The 19,065-nt window shown below is 46.9% G+C and overlaps 2 protein-coding genes across 5 annotated transcripts in view; one reads left to right on the plus strand and one right to left on the minus strand.

The window, feature by feature from the left end:
* The window catches only part of SCRN1 (secernin 1), a 104,999-nt gene that overhangs the window by 33,362 nt on the left and 52,572 nt on the right, over positions 1–19,065 (plus strand). For all 4 annotated transcript variants that reach the window (XM_036863192.1, XM_036863195.1, XM_036863193.1 and 1 more), the window contains exons 4-8: positions 2,633–2,835; positions 3,839–4,033; positions 6,211–6,376; positions 15,373–15,553; positions 17,650–17,809. In XM_036863192.1, coding sequence (XP_036719087.1) covers positions 2,633–2,835; positions 3,839–4,033; positions 6,211–6,376; positions 15,373–15,553; positions 17,650–17,808 — 904 coding nt within the window. In that variant the 3' untranslated portion in view covers position 17,809. The remainder of the gene's footprint in view (positions 1–2,632; positions 2,836–3,838; positions 4,034–6,210; positions 6,377–15,372; positions 15,554–17,649; positions 17,810–19,065) is intronic.
* The window catches only part of WIPF3 (WAS/WASL interacting protein family member 3), a 98,697-nt gene continuing 95,739 nt past the window's right edge, over positions 16,108–19,065 (minus strand). The window contains exon 11 of the transcript XR_005021190.1: positions 16,108–16,423. The gene's annotated coding sequence lies outside the window, so the exon portion shown is untranslated. The remainder of the gene's footprint in view (positions 16,424–19,065) is intronic.

Below are 19,065 nucleotides of genomic sequence, written 5' to 3' on the forward strand. Positions count from 1 at the left end.
GTCCGCACCTTGAGTGGCTCTTTGTGAGTTCAGGGTCTCAGCTTTATACAAGCTATGATCAGTTCAGCCAAGCCCAGTCAGACAGTGAGGGGCCAGTTCATACTAACCGAATGCTAAAAGTGACCCCTGAGCCAGAAGGCCTCCTAGATCAATGTCTCAGAGGCTCCCAGGTGATGGGTGCTGAAGCGCCACAGAGCACTGTTTGAGTAGCGAGGTTCCGGAGCAGTGGGTCTCAGAGTGTGGTTGGTGACCCAGTAGCTCTGGCATCACCTGGAAAGTTGTTTGAAATGTACATTCTGGGTCCCCACCACAGACCTCCTGAATCAGCAACTCTGGGGGGTGGGACTAGCAATCCGTGCTTGAACGCGCCCTCCAGGTGTTTCTGATACACACAAAGTGTTGAGAACCAGCACGCTAGAGGAAACTTTCAGTCCGTGAGCTGTGTTCTCTCAGTTTGGGCTCAGTATCTCCAAGGTATTGCTGTTGGGGGGATCACTACTTCCTCTGTCTGTGCTTGTCTGCTGTGCTTGGATGCCAATTCTTTCCTGGACAACTCCTGGGAGAGCAAGCTCTTTGCATTTTACACTCTATTTCTAGTGCTTGCTAGACCTGGGGTTGATTATTCAAAGATTATATAGGGCCGGCTGCCCCTCTATGGATTCTGATCTTTTGTGCTTTCCAATAGCACATCAAATCCAGCCTCAGTCCAAAGGGACGTTAAGTGAACGTTGATAGCACTTTATTGGGCACTGAGTTTAAGATAAAAGTATAATTTGTATGTGTTTCCTAGAGGTTTGCTGTGGAAATTCAAGCATTAGGCAATACTGTTTTTATATTTCATTTTCAGTTTATGTTTATGATGTTAAGTAACATCTACTTTCGATCCACTGATCTCTGTGAGAATCTGTCAATGAATCCCTTTCTCCAGGGAAAAGGCACATAAACACATATACTCCATTTTTGCATGTTTCAGGAGGTTGGTTCCAAGTAACAAGAAGCTGAATGGAGCTAGCCTAAAAAATGGGAATTTATTTTCTGGAGGTCAGGGCTCTCTTACAATCCAAGGTCTGTCTCTCATGATAATGCATCTTGGCCTCTTGGATGAGAACTAGAAAGCCCTTAGAACTCGTTCATCAGTGGCATTCTGGTAAATGTTTAATAACCAGACTGGAGTGGGGTGGTGGGGGTCAGCTCTGATTTGTAGCCTTTTCCAGTTTCCATGGCGTAAATACTCCCACGATGACTGATTTCAGGCTACCAATGGTTTAACAACTAGATCGGAATTCTTGACATAGAGCCGGCTGCTCCGAGCTGGCACAGCTGGCCCCCGTGCGTCACTGCATTCGTTCAGGTTTCACACCTCTTCTTCCCTTTGCATGACTGCTCTATTCTCTTCGTTTTCTGCAGACTGACTTTTGCTGCTCCGTTTGCATCTAACTTTGTCACTAAAACCCAGTCCATCCCAATATCTTAGAGCATCTTATAATTCTGGACACTTTCCATCAGACCCTCAGCATATAAAAAGGCACAAAAGTCCTTGAAAAGAGGCCAGTGTAATCACTGGAAAGGGCCAAGGGTTGTCTTTAGGTTGTGGGGAGTGTGAGAACTCACAGGTGACCTGGTCAGCTCAGTTGCAGCCCTTAGCAAGACCCCCTCTCTGAGGCTTTGCCTCTGGGCAAAAGGAAACCTCTCCCCAGCCCAGCCTTGACCTCTATCATTCTACACCAGATATTTTGATTAGTAATAAAAGTGCTCCACAGCCAGCCATTGTCCTCTGTGCATATAATTCACTCACAATCTCATTAGCAATGGGCGGCTGGTTCGTACATGATCAGTCCTTTTCTACATATCCTCCTCCTACCTATCAGCGCACCTCTACTGGTGTAGCTTACAGCTTCAGTCATCCGAAAGGACATATTTCTTTCAAAGTGAAACAGCAGTCCCCTCCCAGCCCTTCCAATTAATAGACCCCTTAAAGCAGGCACAGCGACTGCCCTCTGTGTGACCCTGAGCAAGTTCCATAATATTCTTGAACTTCAGTTTTATGTCACCTGTAAAATAAATACCTACATCACTGAGTACTATGAGGATGGGTTTTATGAGACAATGAACACAAAAATACATGGCTCTAGGGCCCAGCACCAAGTACGTGATCAGTAAGTTTCCAGACATAGCACACTATGGCAGAAAAACAAATGACTCTGAGATAAAGGGACCTCAGTTCTAATTCTGGTTCTGCCACCAGAGGAAGAAAAAGCCACAGAGAGGGGGTCTTGCTAAGGGCTGCAACTGAGCTGACCAGCTCCAGGGGAGTCAGAATTAGAAAGGAGAAAGAGAGGTGGCCGAGCTTCCTTTCAAGAGGGAGAAGCCACTGGGCCCCTGACTCCTGTCTCTCTATGGAAGGGGTGCGTCCAAAGACAGAAAACACCCCCATGATTTTGAACTGCATGTGTGACAGTTGTGTATCTGAGTTCAAGTGCTGTTTATCTGTTTGCGTATTGGCTTGAGTGCTTAACATAGTTACACACGTTGGCGTTCTTCATAACTCAGCCCCGTCCCAGCCTTTGGTTCCTATGCTGATAATGAGGTGGTGAGAAATGACAGAGGTATGCTTCTGGTGTTCTTACTTCAGGCTTGGTTTAGAGAGAGGGGCAACCGCTAAAGAAGCCTTAGATGTCATCGTCGCCTTGTTGGAAGAACATGGACAAGGCGGGAATTATTATGAAGATGCAAACTCCTACCACAGCTTCCAAAGTGCATATCTGATCGTGGACAGTGGGGAAGCCTGGGTGCTGGAGACCGTGGGGAAGTACTGGGCTGCGGAGAGAATCACAGGTGAGTGGGGTGTTCGGTGGAGAGTTTTGAGGACAGGAAAAGCTGAGGCCATGGTGCCTGGACTTACAGGAGTCATGCTGCTGTTGCAGACACTCTGTGCTTCACGTGTAGGCTCTGGAGTGCCTCTCCTTTCTGGGCTTCTGCTTCTAGAGAGGAGCGGGGGTTTCCTGAGCCTGGAGTGAAGGATGTCAGTGCTTGGGAAGCACACTCCTGACATTTCATATTGACTGTTTGCCTGGGGGCAGGTCCCAATTCTTAGTTACAGAAACAAAGTCCCAGAGATTGTTCTCAACCTCATGCACACCTGTGTGCACACACATGCACCCAGACACGTGTATATTTGCATGCACATTCCATTAATTTAAAACAATTCATTATCGGGAATTCCCTGGTAGTCCAGTGGTTAGGACTCCGTGCTCTCACTGCCAGGGGCCCGGGTTCAATCCCTGGTCGGGGAACTAAGATCCCATAAGGCCTAAATAAATAAATAAAACAATTCATTATCAGGGCTACTGTGTTTTTCTAAATGTTGGGACCTGAAAAAAATTTGAATGAAGAAGTATCATATTTTATTTATTTATTTTTAAAGCTATATATATATTTGAGCAGAGGGCAGTAGTGTAAACTGCTCCTTCAGGTGGGGTGAGACTAAGTTGGGGAGGAGGAATCTCCGGAGCTGCGACGTTCATGAGTCTTGTTAGTAGCACAGTGCCTCTTTCAAAGAACCTTTCACTTCTCTTGTGAGTAGTAAATGCTTGGGGTTTAGTTCGCCAGATCAAGTGACTGTTGCTCATTGAAAATGTGATAAAATGTGTCAGGACTGGTCACACGTTCTGGGAAATCTTAGAACCAAGGATCGTCTGTTTCTCTCTTCAAAAACGGAATCCATTCCTCCCTATAGTTAGAGGCAAGTTGCAGGGGAGAGATGCCTTGTAAATTTCCATTTCGTGACTAAGTCTTTGTAAGTCTATTTCTAAATAACTGGGTTTTGCACTCTCTACAGAGGGAGTCAAGTGCATTTGCAATCAGCTTTCGCTCACGACTAAGATCGACGCAGAGCATCCTGAACTCAGGAGTTACGCACAGAGTCAAGGCTGGTGGACGGGAGAGGACGAGTTCAATTTTTCTGAAGTTTTTTCTCCAGCTGATGACCATCTAGCCTGCTGTTCAGGCAAAGACAGCTTAGAAAAGCAAGAAGGTGAGTTAGTGTATCCCTTACAATTCTCCCTCTCATACCCTTCGTCTTGCAGCTATTTCAGAGACCTTGTTTGAACTCAGGAGAATGAGCAGAGAGGAAGAGTAGAGAACAGACCTTGTATACAGAGACCGACTTGTGCTAAAGTCCTTGCTGTGCAGGCAAGATGACAACTTGCATTTATGTTTACATGATGCTTTCTCATCCATGGATGTTTCCTTTTCCTATTTCTCCTTTAAATGCTGATGTCATCATGCTTGTCTTTTTGATACTTATTCCAGCCTTGCTTATACCTCAGCATTTGTGTATTTGACTTATCTTCTTCATATATTTTCCTCTCCCGTTAGCCTGCTGAGTCTTGACATCAGGGGTGTTGTCTTTTACTCATCTTAGGATCCCCTTGTGAGGCTTGTTATAGTCCTTTGTTCCATGAACATTTGTTGAGTCAAATTGTTGAACTGAATTCCTTTCATGAACCCTCTATCTTCCACCCAGTATCGACTTAGTCAGAATCCACGTTTAGGTAAACGTGGGTGACTGGATAGCTTGTTACTTTTATGCGTGAGTGGAAAACCCTTCCACATAAACACAGTCGCCACGTTTTATATTTGCCATTGGTCATTTAGAACAGGAGTTGGCAAACTATAACTTGTTGGCTGCTGCCTGTTTTGTAAATACAATTTCATTAGAACACAGCCACACCCATTTATTTACCTATTGCTTATGGCTACTTCCATGCTACATGGCAGAGTTGAGTATCTGCAACAGGTAAGTTATGGCAGAGATTATAGGGCCCATAAGCTTAACATATTTCCTATCTGGTTCTTTAAGAAAAAGTTGGCTGACTCAATCTAGAAGAACGCTTTAGGACTTGTGCTATAGAACTTAATTAATATATTCTGGGTAGGAAGGTAAGAAAGTATCCATTTAAAAATGGGAACTTTATAAAAAACCCTAAAAGTTTTTAACTTAAAAAACCTAGCTTGGTAAAAGTATATAATACCAGTTTTAAGGTAGTCCTGCCGAAATATCAAACGTAAATCTGACGAAGCTTCTGGATCTAGCTACTAGTCTACCAGAAATACAGAGGATGGAGGAAAATATTCATAACACCATCTGCAAAGTCCATCTTGCAAAGTCCAGAGTGTGAGAAACTCAGGAGAAATGGCCCAACAAATAAAATGCAAGGGGGAAAAATGAGACGCAGTGATTAAAAGAGTTTTAAGAGACATTATCAACCTGTTGGATCCTGGTTTAAATCAGTAAACTCATTTATGAAACAGTGAGGAAGTTTGAACCCTGGATAGTTGAAGAACAGAAGGACTTATACTGTTAATATTTTTAGGTGTGATGTATCACTCATAGAGATTTACAAAGAAGATGTGAGTTGTGGCAGTGAAGTTTAAGGCACCTTTTCTCTATGTGATGCTCTGATTTGATCTTTGTGAACACACTGAAAAAATAGTGTTTCAATGAATTATAAACAGAGGGAGAAAACGTAGAACCAGGATCCTGTGTAGTGAAAGATTTGTTAGTCCTTTTATCTGAAGTCAGAGCCAATAGTCCTCATGGCTCTAAATATTCTAAATACTTCTCTGTGTATATTTCCCACTGCAGGGAGGTCATTCTCCAAATATAGCATTGACTCTAACCAGCAAGATTGTACCAGAGAGCTTGCTTGGTGCACTGCATAGATTGCATACTTTCTTATGAATATCATTCTGTTGTGTACTGTACTAGTTGAGGAATTGCTAAGTGCTGTAACACAGAGACCCCAGAATAATGTGGCTTAAAGAAATGGAAATTCTCTCCCATGTTACAGTCCAGATGTATATGGACAGTCCAGGGTGGGTGGGTAATTCTGCCTCAACACGTGACTTCCTTTTGTGGTCCACTCACTGGCATCTCCCAGCCAGCAGGAAGGGAGGGAAGAAAAGTGAAGGGCAAACATTCCTTTTTATGGATGTAATGGGGAAGTTGCACACATAATTTCTGCTCACCTCCCTTTGGTCAGGATCTATCATGTGACCACATCTAGCCACAAGGGAAGCTGGGAAATATAGTCCCTACTTGGGCAGTTCTGTTCCCAGCTGTAATTTCAGGGGTTCTGTTACTAAAAAGGGAAAGGACTGATGGATTTTGGTTACAGCTTGCCTCCTCTCTCTCTCTTTTCTTTACAGAAAGCATCACTGTGCAGACTATGATTGACATCTTACGGGACAAAGCCAGTGGAGTCTGTATAGACTCCGAGTCTTTCCTTACCACAGCCAGTGTAGTGTCTGTCCTGCCTCAGAACAGAAGCTCGCCATGCATTCATTACTTCACTGGGACCCCAGATCCTTCCAGGTTTGTCTGAGACACAGTCACACAGGTGGCAAGCGTGTGCTTCCCTTGAGAGCTCACCCAGTAATCACACACTGAGTTCCTGCACCTCCTGCTGTATAGCTGAGTCACATTTTTTAGTCATCTCACCATGGCCAGTACAGCACAAAGAGATGTGATGAAGGGAAGTTCTTGGCTTTTGTCACATAGGGTTCATCACAATCATGGAAGCCAATTGTTTTAAATTCAACAAACATTTATTAATATATATTATGGACCAGGCATTGTGCTGTATTTGAGGGATGCAAAGATAAATAAGACCCAGTGAGACAGAAAGATACAGGAATGCCCAAGATTGATCAAAACCACCAGTTCCTATGAGTTAGAGGACAGAATGGTCCAGAGGCAATGCACATTGAAGCCACTTCAAGTGCACTGGCCTCTTCTCTAAGACATTGTGTTTTAGGGTATTGCTTTCTGCCCACACAATTCAGCAAAGGGCTTGCACTGCACAGTGTTTAAGAACACGGCCTCTAGAATAAACTGCCAGGAGTTGAATTCCACCTCTGTCACTTAGTAACTGGTAAGTCTCTTAACCTCTCCAAGCTTGTGTCTGTCCTGTACAATGGACACAATACCAGCCTCTACTGTTATATGCTTTTTGGGAGGATTAAATGAGATAATCCAAGTAAATGCATAGTAGGTTTAACTATTATTTATTAAGACTATCTCTGATCTACCAGGTAGACAGCAGCCCTTCTCCTTGGTAACTTTCAGTCATGCACACCACAAATCATGTCATCAGTGGCTTAGACACAACCATCCAGTGATTTCTAAATTATCAGAATCACTTAGGGGAGTTTTTGAAAAATACAGGTGCCTTGACCCAAACCTATTGTATCAGAATCTTTAAGGTGGGCTTAGGAATCTGTCTGGTGAGTCTGATCCTCAGCCTGGAGAGGTCTAGAAGACTGCCCATTCCAGTAGGTTCTCTGGTATTTTTCATGTGCCCCATTGGCTGAAAACCATCATCATTTGAGTATCGGGTATCAAACCTTTGACTCTGCTATCAGGGAATCTGTAGCTGTTTGATTTCATTCCCTTTCCAGCTGAAAGTATTTACTCTCCCCTTATTGTTTCAGGAATACAAGACAATGGCAGTGTCCAGCTAGGGACTGTTTGATGACTCAGGGGAGAAGCCAAGTACCTTTCCTGACCCTTTGACCTCACTACTGCCAATATCAATAGATCTTTCTAACAAGACCTATTAAATTCAGTATAAGCTATCCTTAGTTTTTCATTCATTCAACAGGCACTTATTAGGCACCTGCTGTGTACCAAATCTTATGCTTGTTGGGTACTAGAGACAAAGTGTGCACGAGATAAGAGGTGGCACGAAGGAGACAATGAAGGGGGAAACCACAGAGGAAGAACTCTTGAGCACTGGGGGTTGTAGGAAGAGAGGTTTGTTAGGTGCTAAAAGCAGGAATGACATTCTGGGTGGAGGGAACAGCATATGCAAAGGCAGAGAGGCATGAGACAGAATGGCACACATTGCAGCTGTGCATCCTCTTGTAGTTTATGTTTCCATCCCTCCTCCACCCGCCCCTCCCTCCCCCAGTACACAAGCCCAGCGTGGGACCTCTGCTGGCCTCTGACAGCGAGCCTCGCCCGCTGGGCAGTATTCCAGGCAACCTCTCAGGACACGCCTCTTGTTTGACTCCAGCTGCTTTCTCTTGATTTTATCTTCCAGTTCTGAACGCTTGGTTCCATGGCCCCACTCCCACCCCCTTTTTGATCCATCAGATCTGGGGCTTGTCTTTCCTCTCCCTGGTGTCTGACTTCCCCTTGTGGACTCTGACCTCGCTTGCTGGTGGCTTTTGTGAGCACTTTGTGCTGGCCCGCAGGGGTACACGTAGGCGTTTAGAGTCTGTCTGGAACACTCCGCCGAGGTATTTAGACATTGTTCTTCAGGGAACAGGAGCCTTTGAAGGAGCAGGTTGAACTGAAGAATGACCACAGCAACCCCCTTGGTTCCTGATGTCTCAGACAGCTGCTCTAACTGTGCTTAGAAGACAGGGCTTTGTGATTGCTGGGATGTGAAGATAAAGCAATTCTGTTTCCTAGGGTAAAGTACACGGCCTAATACAATTCTAAAAATGAGCTGGAAAATAGCTTTCTAATATCTAAAATGGAAAATTTCAAGTAATTTTAAAAGAAAGTTGTTCATGGTTAAATTAATTGAAAAGAACTTAAAGGCTATTAAGGGCTTCCCGGAAGACATTCATTTTTATCTTCTCTGGTTAAATGAGCTACATTTCCTACTGTGACTATAGAAATGTCATAGATTTTTTTTTCTCCTATTCAACATTTCAATGTTTCTCTGTAATTGGGCATGCTCAACATTTTGTATTTTGTCATCAGGAAGCATAATTACCTACTCTTGGGTTTTTAGGTAATAAAATTAGGGAAATCTTAACCGGCTTCTGCTAATGCTAAAAACATTAGAGAGATGTTTGCAGGAAATAGTTTCAGAGCAATGGACTTGCAAGAGATTATGATCAAAGAAGACTATATTATTTATCTTCCCAATTAATGTTAGAAACCAAAGGACATTATCTTACTATTGGTCTGTCTGCTTCAGAACTTCTTGGCTCTTTGCTCATTGCATTAATTATAGATCCTTTTCTCGATATAGCTTGTTCTCACATTCCCTTTTTTTCTTCCTCCTTCCCTCCCTTCTCTCCTCCCTTCCTCCTAATATGTACCAGGTACTATGTAAGTTTGAGAGTTGGAAGCAGATGCAGAAGTCAGAGTTTGAGAGTGGGTGGGAGATGCAAAAGACCTTTAATTAATTTTATTGAGCAGGCAAATTCCATCATATTAATATTCTGTTGAGTCTGCTGGTGCCTTGGTCATCCATATAGTGACACTCATTGGCTTTAGTGCACCGGTTCTGACCTTTGGAGGCCATTTCTTACGTGGAAGCAGTACTTGTTAAAGCTTCATCGATATGAAGAATTGGAGAGGGAAATAGCAGAGAGGTAGCTTCGCATTTTGAGACAGTGTAAAATTCCGAGTCTCGTGGTGTGCCGGAGCCTGTGGAAGCAGATGATGTCATCTCTTCCCAACCCTGTGTTCAGTGACATCACATCGGTAGCTTGAAATGGGCCCCAGTGGGCGTGTTTACACCGTGGAAATCGGCAGACATCATGAATTAGGGCTTGTTATTTTCACCACTGAGAGGCCCCCACATCTGAGAAAACACACAAATACTCAAGATACAGGATGGATAAACCAAGAGGGGGAGAGTATTAAAAATTTTCCATTTTAAATATTAGAAGGCTATTTCCCCACCCATTTCTTTAATTGTATTAGGCCGTGTAATTTAGCCTGGGAAACAGAAAATAGGGAGGAAGTTCTAGGAAAAAGAGGGTGTTTGACCCACTTTAGTGGCAGGGAATGGGGAGATGCAAGGGACACGGTGTGTGCGTGTTTTCTTTGTCTTCTCCCAGGCACTAGGCTTGAGAGGCTACATTGCATCAGCTGAGACTGTCTTGTCTGGTTAATTCAAATGTTAGTGACAAGTGGAACCTTTTCATTATTGGAGATAATGTTAGGGGCTGTAGACACCGTAGTTTACTATGTAAATACAGTGTGGGGCACAGCCTGCACAGACAGACACAGAGCTGAGGGCCTTGTGTAAAATAGCACTCCCTCTGATTTCATTCCCAATTCTCCTAACACTGTCTTTTTCCTCTCTCCTACCCCACGGTTTTGACTTTTCAAAACCTCCCAGAGTATCTGGATCCAGCCCTAAGGGTGTCCCATGCTCCAGAAGTACTAGTTGTCTTTCCCTCTAAATGAAAACACCCTTCATGGATAAGTTCTGCTCTCCACCAGTTGTGGCTTTGACTGTATGATTAAAGTGACTCACAGTCAAGCTGGGATGACCCATGGATGAACCATTCAGAGGGACACCTGCAGTTGAGAGAAACTGGTGCTTCCAGGCCCTTTTCAGATTGGTTCAAAGTTTAGCAAATTCATCCAAGCAGGAGCCTTTGTGCTGCTATTTTATGCGCCAGCGGATCTGCTGGGGACTCCAGGGCACAGGATAAGCCCAGCTTCATCGCTCAGGGAGTTTCTGCATCTTCAGTATGAACAGAGCCATGTTTGAAGTCAGAAATGTGAGCTGGCCACTGATACTGAAGTTCCAAATCCCAAAGCACAAAATTATTTTGCTTTTCTGCAGTAGCATAATGCGTATATATATATATATATTTTAAAAACCCACAGAAGGGATATATAAGGGTGAGTGGTAATGGGGGAAAATGACTTTAGATTTAGAAGATCTGAATTTACTTCTCCATCTGGCACGTATTAGGAATGTGCCTGTGGACAAAGCACTTAGCTTCTGTGAGCCTCAGTCATCCCATCTGTGAAATGGTACAGAAGTTTTTGCCCTGCCTTGTTCACTGCTGCAGGGGTCCCCAACCAACCCCTGGTCCGCAGCCTGTTAGGAACCGGGCCGCACAGCAGGAGGTGAGCGGCAGGCGAGCGAGCAAAGCTTCATCTGCCTCTCCCCGTCGCTCGCATTACCGCCTGAGCCATCACCCCACACCCTGCCGTCCGTGGAAAAATTGTCTTCCACGAAGCCAGTCCCTGGTGCCAAAAAGGTTGGGGACTGCTGCCCTGCTGTATCCCCAGTACTTAGAATAGTATCTGGATCTCAGCATTGCACACATATTGAATGAATGAATGAATGAAATTCCATGAGAATTGAATGAAAGCACTTTGAAAATTATGATATATTATAAAATGTTAGAGACTTTCGTGATAATTCTGTTTTCCTTCCAAAGGAAGGAACAAATGAGAGGAAAACAGATTTTTTACACTGGCTTGGTGCATCCATCTCAAGGTTTTAGAAAGAAAAAAGGGACAGAGAAGGCAAAGATGCCTCCAGTGAAGTGCCTTTCTTGGCTGTGGCTCAGAGTGTCACCCAGGACTAAAATCCTGCAGACTCTGAGACAGACCTTGCAAGCCCGTGCTGGCTTCGTGTCAGCGGACTGTGTGCCGTGGCCCTTCGGTTTGTCTCAGCGACAGCTGACGGGTGCAGTGGCGGGGTTCCCTTTCGTGTTGCTCATGGCTTTCTTTGTTTAATTGTCCTGCTCGAGGGTCCCCTTAGCGTAGCTCAGCCACCTTTAAACTTCCTCATTAACCAGCTACTGGGCCGACCTTTGCTGGTGGAAGCACTTCCCCTTTTGGGCCTATCATTCTGTATTCGTGTCACACCACACGGTGGAGGGGCTGGGAGACCAGGGCGAGCTCTGGGTTAGGGGGCTTCTCTGAAAGTCAGCCTGTGAGGCAGCTCTGAGGATGGAGGAGAATCAGCTTCTGGAGCTCCCTCAGCTGTGTCCTGCCTGCATCCGAGCCACCCACGGGCTCCTCTGGGGGTTCTCCACATGGCTGATGAAGTGGGCACCGCCCTGGCTGCGTGGGCCGGGAGGGGTGGTCACGACCCAGATGGCAGTTCAGCTTTGCCGCTGGCTGGCTGGCTATGCGGCCTTGGCAAGTAGTTTCCTCTTTCTGGGCCGTTAATTAGCATACATTTACTCAAGTGGCATTTAAGAAGCTACCATCTGAGGTTCAGTGTGAGAAGATGTCAGAGTATCTTCTCACCTATTTGGACTTTTAATGAGATCTTCTGGAAGGATTGGCAGGAAATAAGAGCATTTGGAAACGGCTGAGTTATCCACGTTGCCCTTTCCTGGATATGTAGACATAAATTATCAGGACTGAGTTATAGATAATTCCCACACCCTGGTATATTAGTATTATTGCAATTTCTTATCGGCAGTAATTTTATTTATTCAATCTCAAAAAAAAACCTCCTTTAACCACCAGACACATCTATGGTTCATGTTTTTAGCAGCTGAGGATGCTGACTTCCTTATAGACTTTGGAAAAAAACTCTTGGAGAGCTTTGGCTGCCTTAGAATATTATGGGAACCTCGTCATATTATTTACTTATTTATTTTTAAAGTTAAAATGGATTAAACGTATGGTCCCTCCTGTCTTAGAAATGCTACCAGACACTCTCACTGATGTTAAAATGAGCGTGGACTGGTTTGAAGTTCCATCACATAGAGGGTTCTGATTTTTACTCTGCTATTGTCCTGTATATTGGGTGCAGAAGACCATGATTGTTCTTAGCATGAACTTCTTGAAGACACAAGTTCACAGGCCACATGACATAGAAAGAGAAATAACACAATAGCTTTAGAAGTTGAAAGGGACCGTAGAGATCGCTTCAGTCCAGTGAGAGACACAGAGGGAAGATGACGGGCCCCATAGTTGGTCAGAGGTGACGAGGGGACACGCCCCCCATTCTGAGTCCCAGCCCAGTTCCCTGCCCCACTGTCATGAGTCAGGCAGACCTGGATGGTCGCTCAGCAAGACCCAGCGCCATCCTGCTCCCTCACAGGGCCAGTGTCGGGATGGTCCTGAGCCGCATGGTAAGAAAAGCACTGAGGTTCCAGAAACTGAATGACAGATTCCCCAATGAAGACATCACTCCCACATGGCCTTTTGAAGGGTGGAGAAAAGAGGCGCAGTGCGGGGGGTTGTATGGGGTAGCACCACACGAGTGATCATCATCTGTGGCCTGGGGCCGGTGTAAAATGGGAGAACCCCTGTCCCAAGGAATCTCAGCACCCGGGCTCAGCAGCTCTGCTGGACGCTGCAGTTGCCCTGGCTCGCCATGGCTAAGCCTGCACCCACCCCGCCTCCAAGCCCAAGAGCAGGGGATCCCCCGGCTCCGACCCTTTCTGCCTAGCACTGGGCCTGGGGAGGAGGTGTGAACCGTGCAGGTTCTGGGGTGCCTGCCAGGAGCCCGGGCCCAGTGTCCCTCAGGGGGTCTCAGCTCAGGCCAAGGAAGCTGCAGGTCACGTCTGCTGGAAGACGGTGTGTGTTGTGTGCACTGACTTTTCAGGAAACCCCGAGTGCTGTCAGGCCCTGAAGGATAGGACACTTGCCTGCTGTGAGGCTGCTGTGTTGTCAGGGACCAGAGGGGCACAGAGGCAGTTAGTTCTGGATGTCTCTGTGCTGGACTCTGTCCTCTTCCACCTCTTTCCCTCCCTCCCTCCCTCCCTCTCTCCTCTCTCCCTTCCCATCCATTACCATCTGCCAGTGAACCCTCAAACTGCCCTTTTGCAGAGTCAACCAAATGACCAAGTGGAGAATTCAACTTCATGTAATCAAAATTCTTTAGACGCTTTAAAATTGTGCATTAATTCCTTTCACTTTCAACAGTCACCCATTCAACATTCAGGAGAAGGGAAGAGGAGTGATGTATTTTCAGGAGGCCGTAGGAAGTGGCAATGTGTGTTCCCTCTGTATAAGGTAGCCCCCCTGCATCTTGGGGAGGCAAGTTCCTTGGGAGGACTCGGCCTTGTGGAATTAGGTCCAGCCCACATGCCTATGTCTTGTGCTTCACGGTGGATGGGCTCAGTCTCCTGCGTTTGCATCACCTGCAGAAAACAGCACTTATCCTTAACCTGTACCACCCAGCTTTGGGTGCAACTGCTTTCAATATTCAAATTAAATTAGGATGAGCCCGATCTTTCATGCTGTGATCAGGCTCTTTCTTCTTCACCTGAGCCCTTTTCCCTTGACAACCTCAGGGAACTAACCCAAGAGGTCACTCCTAGTTACTGTGGTCTCTGGTCATGCTTCTCAGACTTGGATGTCATCCATCCCCTGGGGACCTTAACAAGCAGGTTCCATTCAGCAGGATGGGGTTGGGGCCTGAGGGTGATGCTGACGCTCAAGTCCAAGGACACAGTTTGGGTGCAAAGGTCATGGGTTTCCAGTTCTTTGCAGGTTGTGGCATAGTGAAAATGTTTGTGTGGCACACGGGCAAGGCTGCTCTGGCCGCCTCAAGTCCAGGCATCTCGGGGCTGAGGGAATCAGCCTCCCAGCTCACTTCTCACCCACGGGAGGCACCAGTTAAGAGGAGAGGAAATAACCCAAACCTGAGCCATACACATGGGGTGTGGGTGCGTGTCTCATTCTCTCCAGTTGTTATTGCAGGTGCCCGCGTGGTGTGATTGAAAACAGGCCACCCTCGGGGCCCAGAGGTGCCTGTGCTCTGCCAGGAGCACCGCTTTGATCCAGCCGTGTTCTTTCTGGGTGCAGAGCAGGGAGAGTGAGGCTGTCTCCCTCTAGTGTTACTGTCAGCTGTGGTCACCACAGACCCCGCTGGCCTGGGATCCCAAGATGCGGTTTCTTAGACACATGGCTGTTTTGGGGTGTGTGCGCGTCTGGGGGGATGTGTTGAAATGTCCCCAGGTATGCACAGGTGCACACACACACACACACACACACACAGCCATGTCCCCTAAGACAGCCCTCGTGCCAAAAGAGCTGAATCAAAGAGTTCTCGCGCCAGCTGCCTACTATCCCCTCAGCCACACTCTCACACAACCACACTTCTGTCCTCTGTGGTGTGCCCTCTCTGGGGCCCCGGGATTCTTTCTTTGTCATCTGTCTTAATCTGTCCCACCCTGAGTCTGTCAGAGATATTCCAAACATTTTCAAATAAGGTAGAACCTAAAAAAAAAGGATGAGGTCTCAGACCCTGCCTTTCCAGGAGGCCCCTTTCCGCAGAGCACGGTGGAGAAAGACCCGCTCAAATCGGTGGCCCATTGCGCCCTTTCCTCAGAACACTGTGTCTGTTTGCCTTCTTTCATGTGACTGAAAGGGGCTCTTGAATGGCCTTCCCAGAACAAAGCCAGTCTGTTTTGATGTCTCCTCGCTGCAAATAGAAGAATTTGCAGCTTATAAACGGCAGTTAGTTCTACTAAAATAGTTACTAAAATATGCAGTTGGGTCTCTCCCGGCAGGCACCCGCCTGCCACCGTGAGCTGGCCCAGGAGATGTTTGCTGAAGGAAAGGGCAGCCCCTGGTGTCCTCAAGCCCCCAGGCTCGGTTAGGCTGAAGTTCCTCTCCTTTCTCTCCAGGTCCATATTCAAGCCTTTCATCTTTGTCGACGATGTAAAACTCGTCCCCAAAGCACAGTCTCCCTGTTTCGGAGACGACGACCCTGCCAAAAAGGAGCCTCGGTTCCAGGAGAAGCCAGACCGCCGCCACGAGCTGTACAAGGCCCACGAGTGGGCCCGGGCGGTCCTGGAGAGTGACGAGGTGAGCCTGGCTGTGAGCCCCGGGAGCGGGCGGGGTCCCTAGAAAGGAGGCAGGACGGCGGTTAGCAAGCTCGTCATCTTCCTCCTCTCCAGCAAGTCTGCTTCCAGAAACCCAGGCTCCCGAGGCCCCTGCTAGAATGCTGGTGGTAGTTGTTCCTCCCAGCCTCTTGAAACCCAGTGAAACCAAGCCTCTGCTTTTGACGTTATTCTAGAACTCAGTGGGCTAAGAATCTCCCTGTTTTACTTACTGTTCACCTGCAAATAACAGAAACGTGCAGTACTAGTCAGGAGAACTGCTTTTCTGTTGTCGAAAATTCTTTGTATACTTTTAGGGGTAAAAATGTGTACGTAACGGCAGCACTTTAAAGATGCAATCGTGTTGTGTTTTAAAAAGTTCTGGAGACGGATGGTGGTGATGGTTGCACAGCAATGTGAATGTCTTTATGCCACTGAACTGTACACTTGGTTAAAATGGTAAATTTTGTTATGTATATTTTTTCATACAAAAAAGTTTTTTTTAAAGTTTCTAGTTTTAAAATAGTTATGCTTCAAAGTGCAGCCCTCCCTCCTCCACCCAAAGTTCTGATTAATAAAGTTACAAGACATCAATTCAAACAAGACAAACACTCAATATATGCCCACAGCAACCCTTAGTGGTGGACTTTCATATAAAATCCAAGCCTCTATTTGGCTGAAGGGAGAAGGAAGGAACATGGTTGTCAGATGCTCATCTGCTTCCCAAGCATTTATTTAACAACTTGCAAAGGTCCGATTTGTCCTGAAGAAAGTGACATCTTATAGGTAAATTGGTGCGTGCATTTTGCGTGGACTGGGTGAGCTTATTTTCTTAACATCCAGCACGGTGGACTCTCTAAAAAGGATAGCAAGAAAGGACAGCAGGAAATCCAAGCGAATTCAGAAAGTATCTCTGAGAAGGGTAGTCTCACTATTTATAGAACTTGCTCTTCTGTGCCCCAGAAATGACCATTCTGATGTGTAAAAGTCGCAGTTGTTTGACATCTTCCCTCCCTGCCAGACATTTCCCTGGAACCATGAGTGCTACCGCTGCATCACACAGAGTTCTGTCCAGGGCTGCCCCCCCTGGTTGCTGACGGTGCATGTTTTCTAGGTGGACAACAGTAAGCCCGAGCAGGGGGAAATGTCACTCCCCGGTGCACAGTTTTGTGGCTCTTTGGCAAACGAAGGCAGGGGTAGAAAGGGCCGTGTGTTCTGAAGTATCCTACACAAAATTTCAAAGAGATGAGGCTGATGAGGCTGGGTGGACTTTGAAATTTGGCAATGACCATTGGTTTGAGTTAAGGCAGCACTAGGAAGTGGTGGATGGGTGGTGACAGCGGCTTCTCTGTTCTGGGACTAATTGGGCAAATAAAAGCTTCTCATCGTCATCCACTGTAAATGAGTGACTGCCACTTGGAAGAAGAGATGTCACCCCCTCAGAAAAAAAGTAAATCGGGGATAGACATGCCATGTGATTATTCATTCATCCATTTATTCTTTCAAGAGACATTATTGGGAGTGCCTCCTCTGTCCCAGGCAGGAGGATAGAGATAAGCCCGGGTCTCCCTCCCTGGGAGATCGTGGTCTAATGGGGGACACAGGTAAGTAGACAGACCATCGCAAGACACAAAGAGAACAACCATGGCAGAAGGAAAGGCATTGGATGGGGGGCAGCCTAGAGGAAAGGCGTTCACGGAAGCCTGAAGGTGGGCGCAAGCTGACCGAGTGTTGAGGGGAGCAGGGTTGCCTGTTCCGTGGCGAGAAAGAGTATCATGGGCTGGAGGAATGCAGCTAATTTCGGTCTGGCTGAAGAGCAAGGAGATGCGGGAGGCGTGGCAAAGGCGAGGCAAGCTGGAGCCTCGTATGTTACAAAGGGCCTTTCCCAGCGTCACTCAGGAGTCTGGATTTTTATCCCGAAGGCAAGTACTCCAAGCAGAGCAGTGACCTCACCACACCTGCATTTTAGAACCATCCCCGTGGCAGTCCCGCGGGGAGCAGATTGAATGGGGTGGGGGGCAGGCCCTCCGGGGGGCTTTCAGTGTCCATTGCAATGACCCCCGCTGTTTCTGTCCTTCTCAGGAGCAAGGTCAAAAGCTGAGGAAGACGATGCTGGAACTAGAGAAGCAAGGCCTGGAAGCCATGGAGGAAATCCTGACCAGCAATGACCCCCTGGACCCCACCGAAGTGGGAGATCTCTTCTATGACTGTGTTGACACGGAGATTAAGTTCTTTAAGTGAAGTAAGCATTCCCTTTCTCCTTCTTATTTAAAATTTCCCACCTTACTAAATTACCAGCAAAACAAACCGCTCTCCTGTCCGAGTAAAATGAGAAAGTTCAGATGTGTTAACGTCACACTGTTCCCTAGTGTTCTGCCTCGGATCTCACAACGACCCCTTCTTCTGCAACATAGATCCCCTCCTTCTGCAGTGTAACATGTATCCCATTTGCCTGTTGTGCGATTGTATGACTGATGGTGGATTTTAAGCTGCTCTTATTGTGTTTCAGTGAAAATGGACACATTAGCCTTTTCATGGGAGGACTAGAGTCCATCAAGCCTTGAAACACAGGCTCCACTGCGCCGAGTTTGAGGGGAAGGCAAAATCTTTTGAAGTCTTACTCTTTCTCTCAGTAGTGGTTTCTTTCTGGTTAACAAAAGGCATTTCTTTGGCCCAGGGCTCTTGTGTGTGTGCTCTGAGGGAGGCCTCCCGGCCTGGCCTCCCTTCTGCTGAGCGCAGGCCTGTAATGCAGAATGTCTCCAGCTGTGTCTTCTGAGAGACAAAACAAGTGGGAAGGAATAAAGGGGGCTCCTCTCCAGGCCCAGCTCCATCCCGATTCCTGTGATCTGAAAGAACCTGTGCACCGCGCTCGTGTGCGGTGGACCCACAGACAGCTTCCCCGTGCCGTGCGAGCTGGAAGCTGCCCACTGTAGAGGTTCAGAGGCAGCTGTGCGTGACGTCCCTGGATCGCGGCGTGGCTCTCCCACGAGGCACGGGGCTCTCCCTGCACGGCCGCTCACCCGCCGCACGGATGTGCGTGTGTCTAGAAATGATTCTGGGCCTGGTTACCGCCATCTAGTTTAGGATTAATTAAATGGCCCTGCGGCAGAAGTTCCACCCCATGAAGCTGCAAATTTCTCAGCTAATGAGGGAAAGAAAAGGAGAAACTCTTGGCTGTTTAGATTCCAGTTAAAGTAGCTGGAATCTGAGCAGCCACTCCATTATCTCAGCAGAGACTTTAATTAAACTGATTTGTTTCCCATGTTGTGGGCGCATGAAGGATTTGACTTACCAGCAGAGCCCAGGAAAGCATGTGAGGAAGACCAGATGGGCCCAGCACGGGGAAGACAGAGGGCAGGAAGGGGACGGATGGAGAAGCATTCGGCTCCACGGTGACAGTCCCACCCCCGCCCTTCCTACCCAGCCTGTTATATCCCCCAAAGCTGTGGAGGAGGCACCTGGCTTTCCCTAATCCTTCCCTTTATTCCTCTTGCCCTG

The sequence above is a fragment of the Balaenoptera musculus genome, chromosome 9, assembly GCF_009873245.2.
Source record: "Balaenoptera musculus isolate JJ_BM4_2016_0621 chromosome 9, mBalMus1.pri.v3, whole genome shotgun sequence".
Taxonomy (NCBI): domain Eukaryota; kingdom Metazoa; phylum Chordata; class Mammalia; order Artiodactyla; family Balaenopteridae; genus Balaenoptera; species Balaenoptera musculus.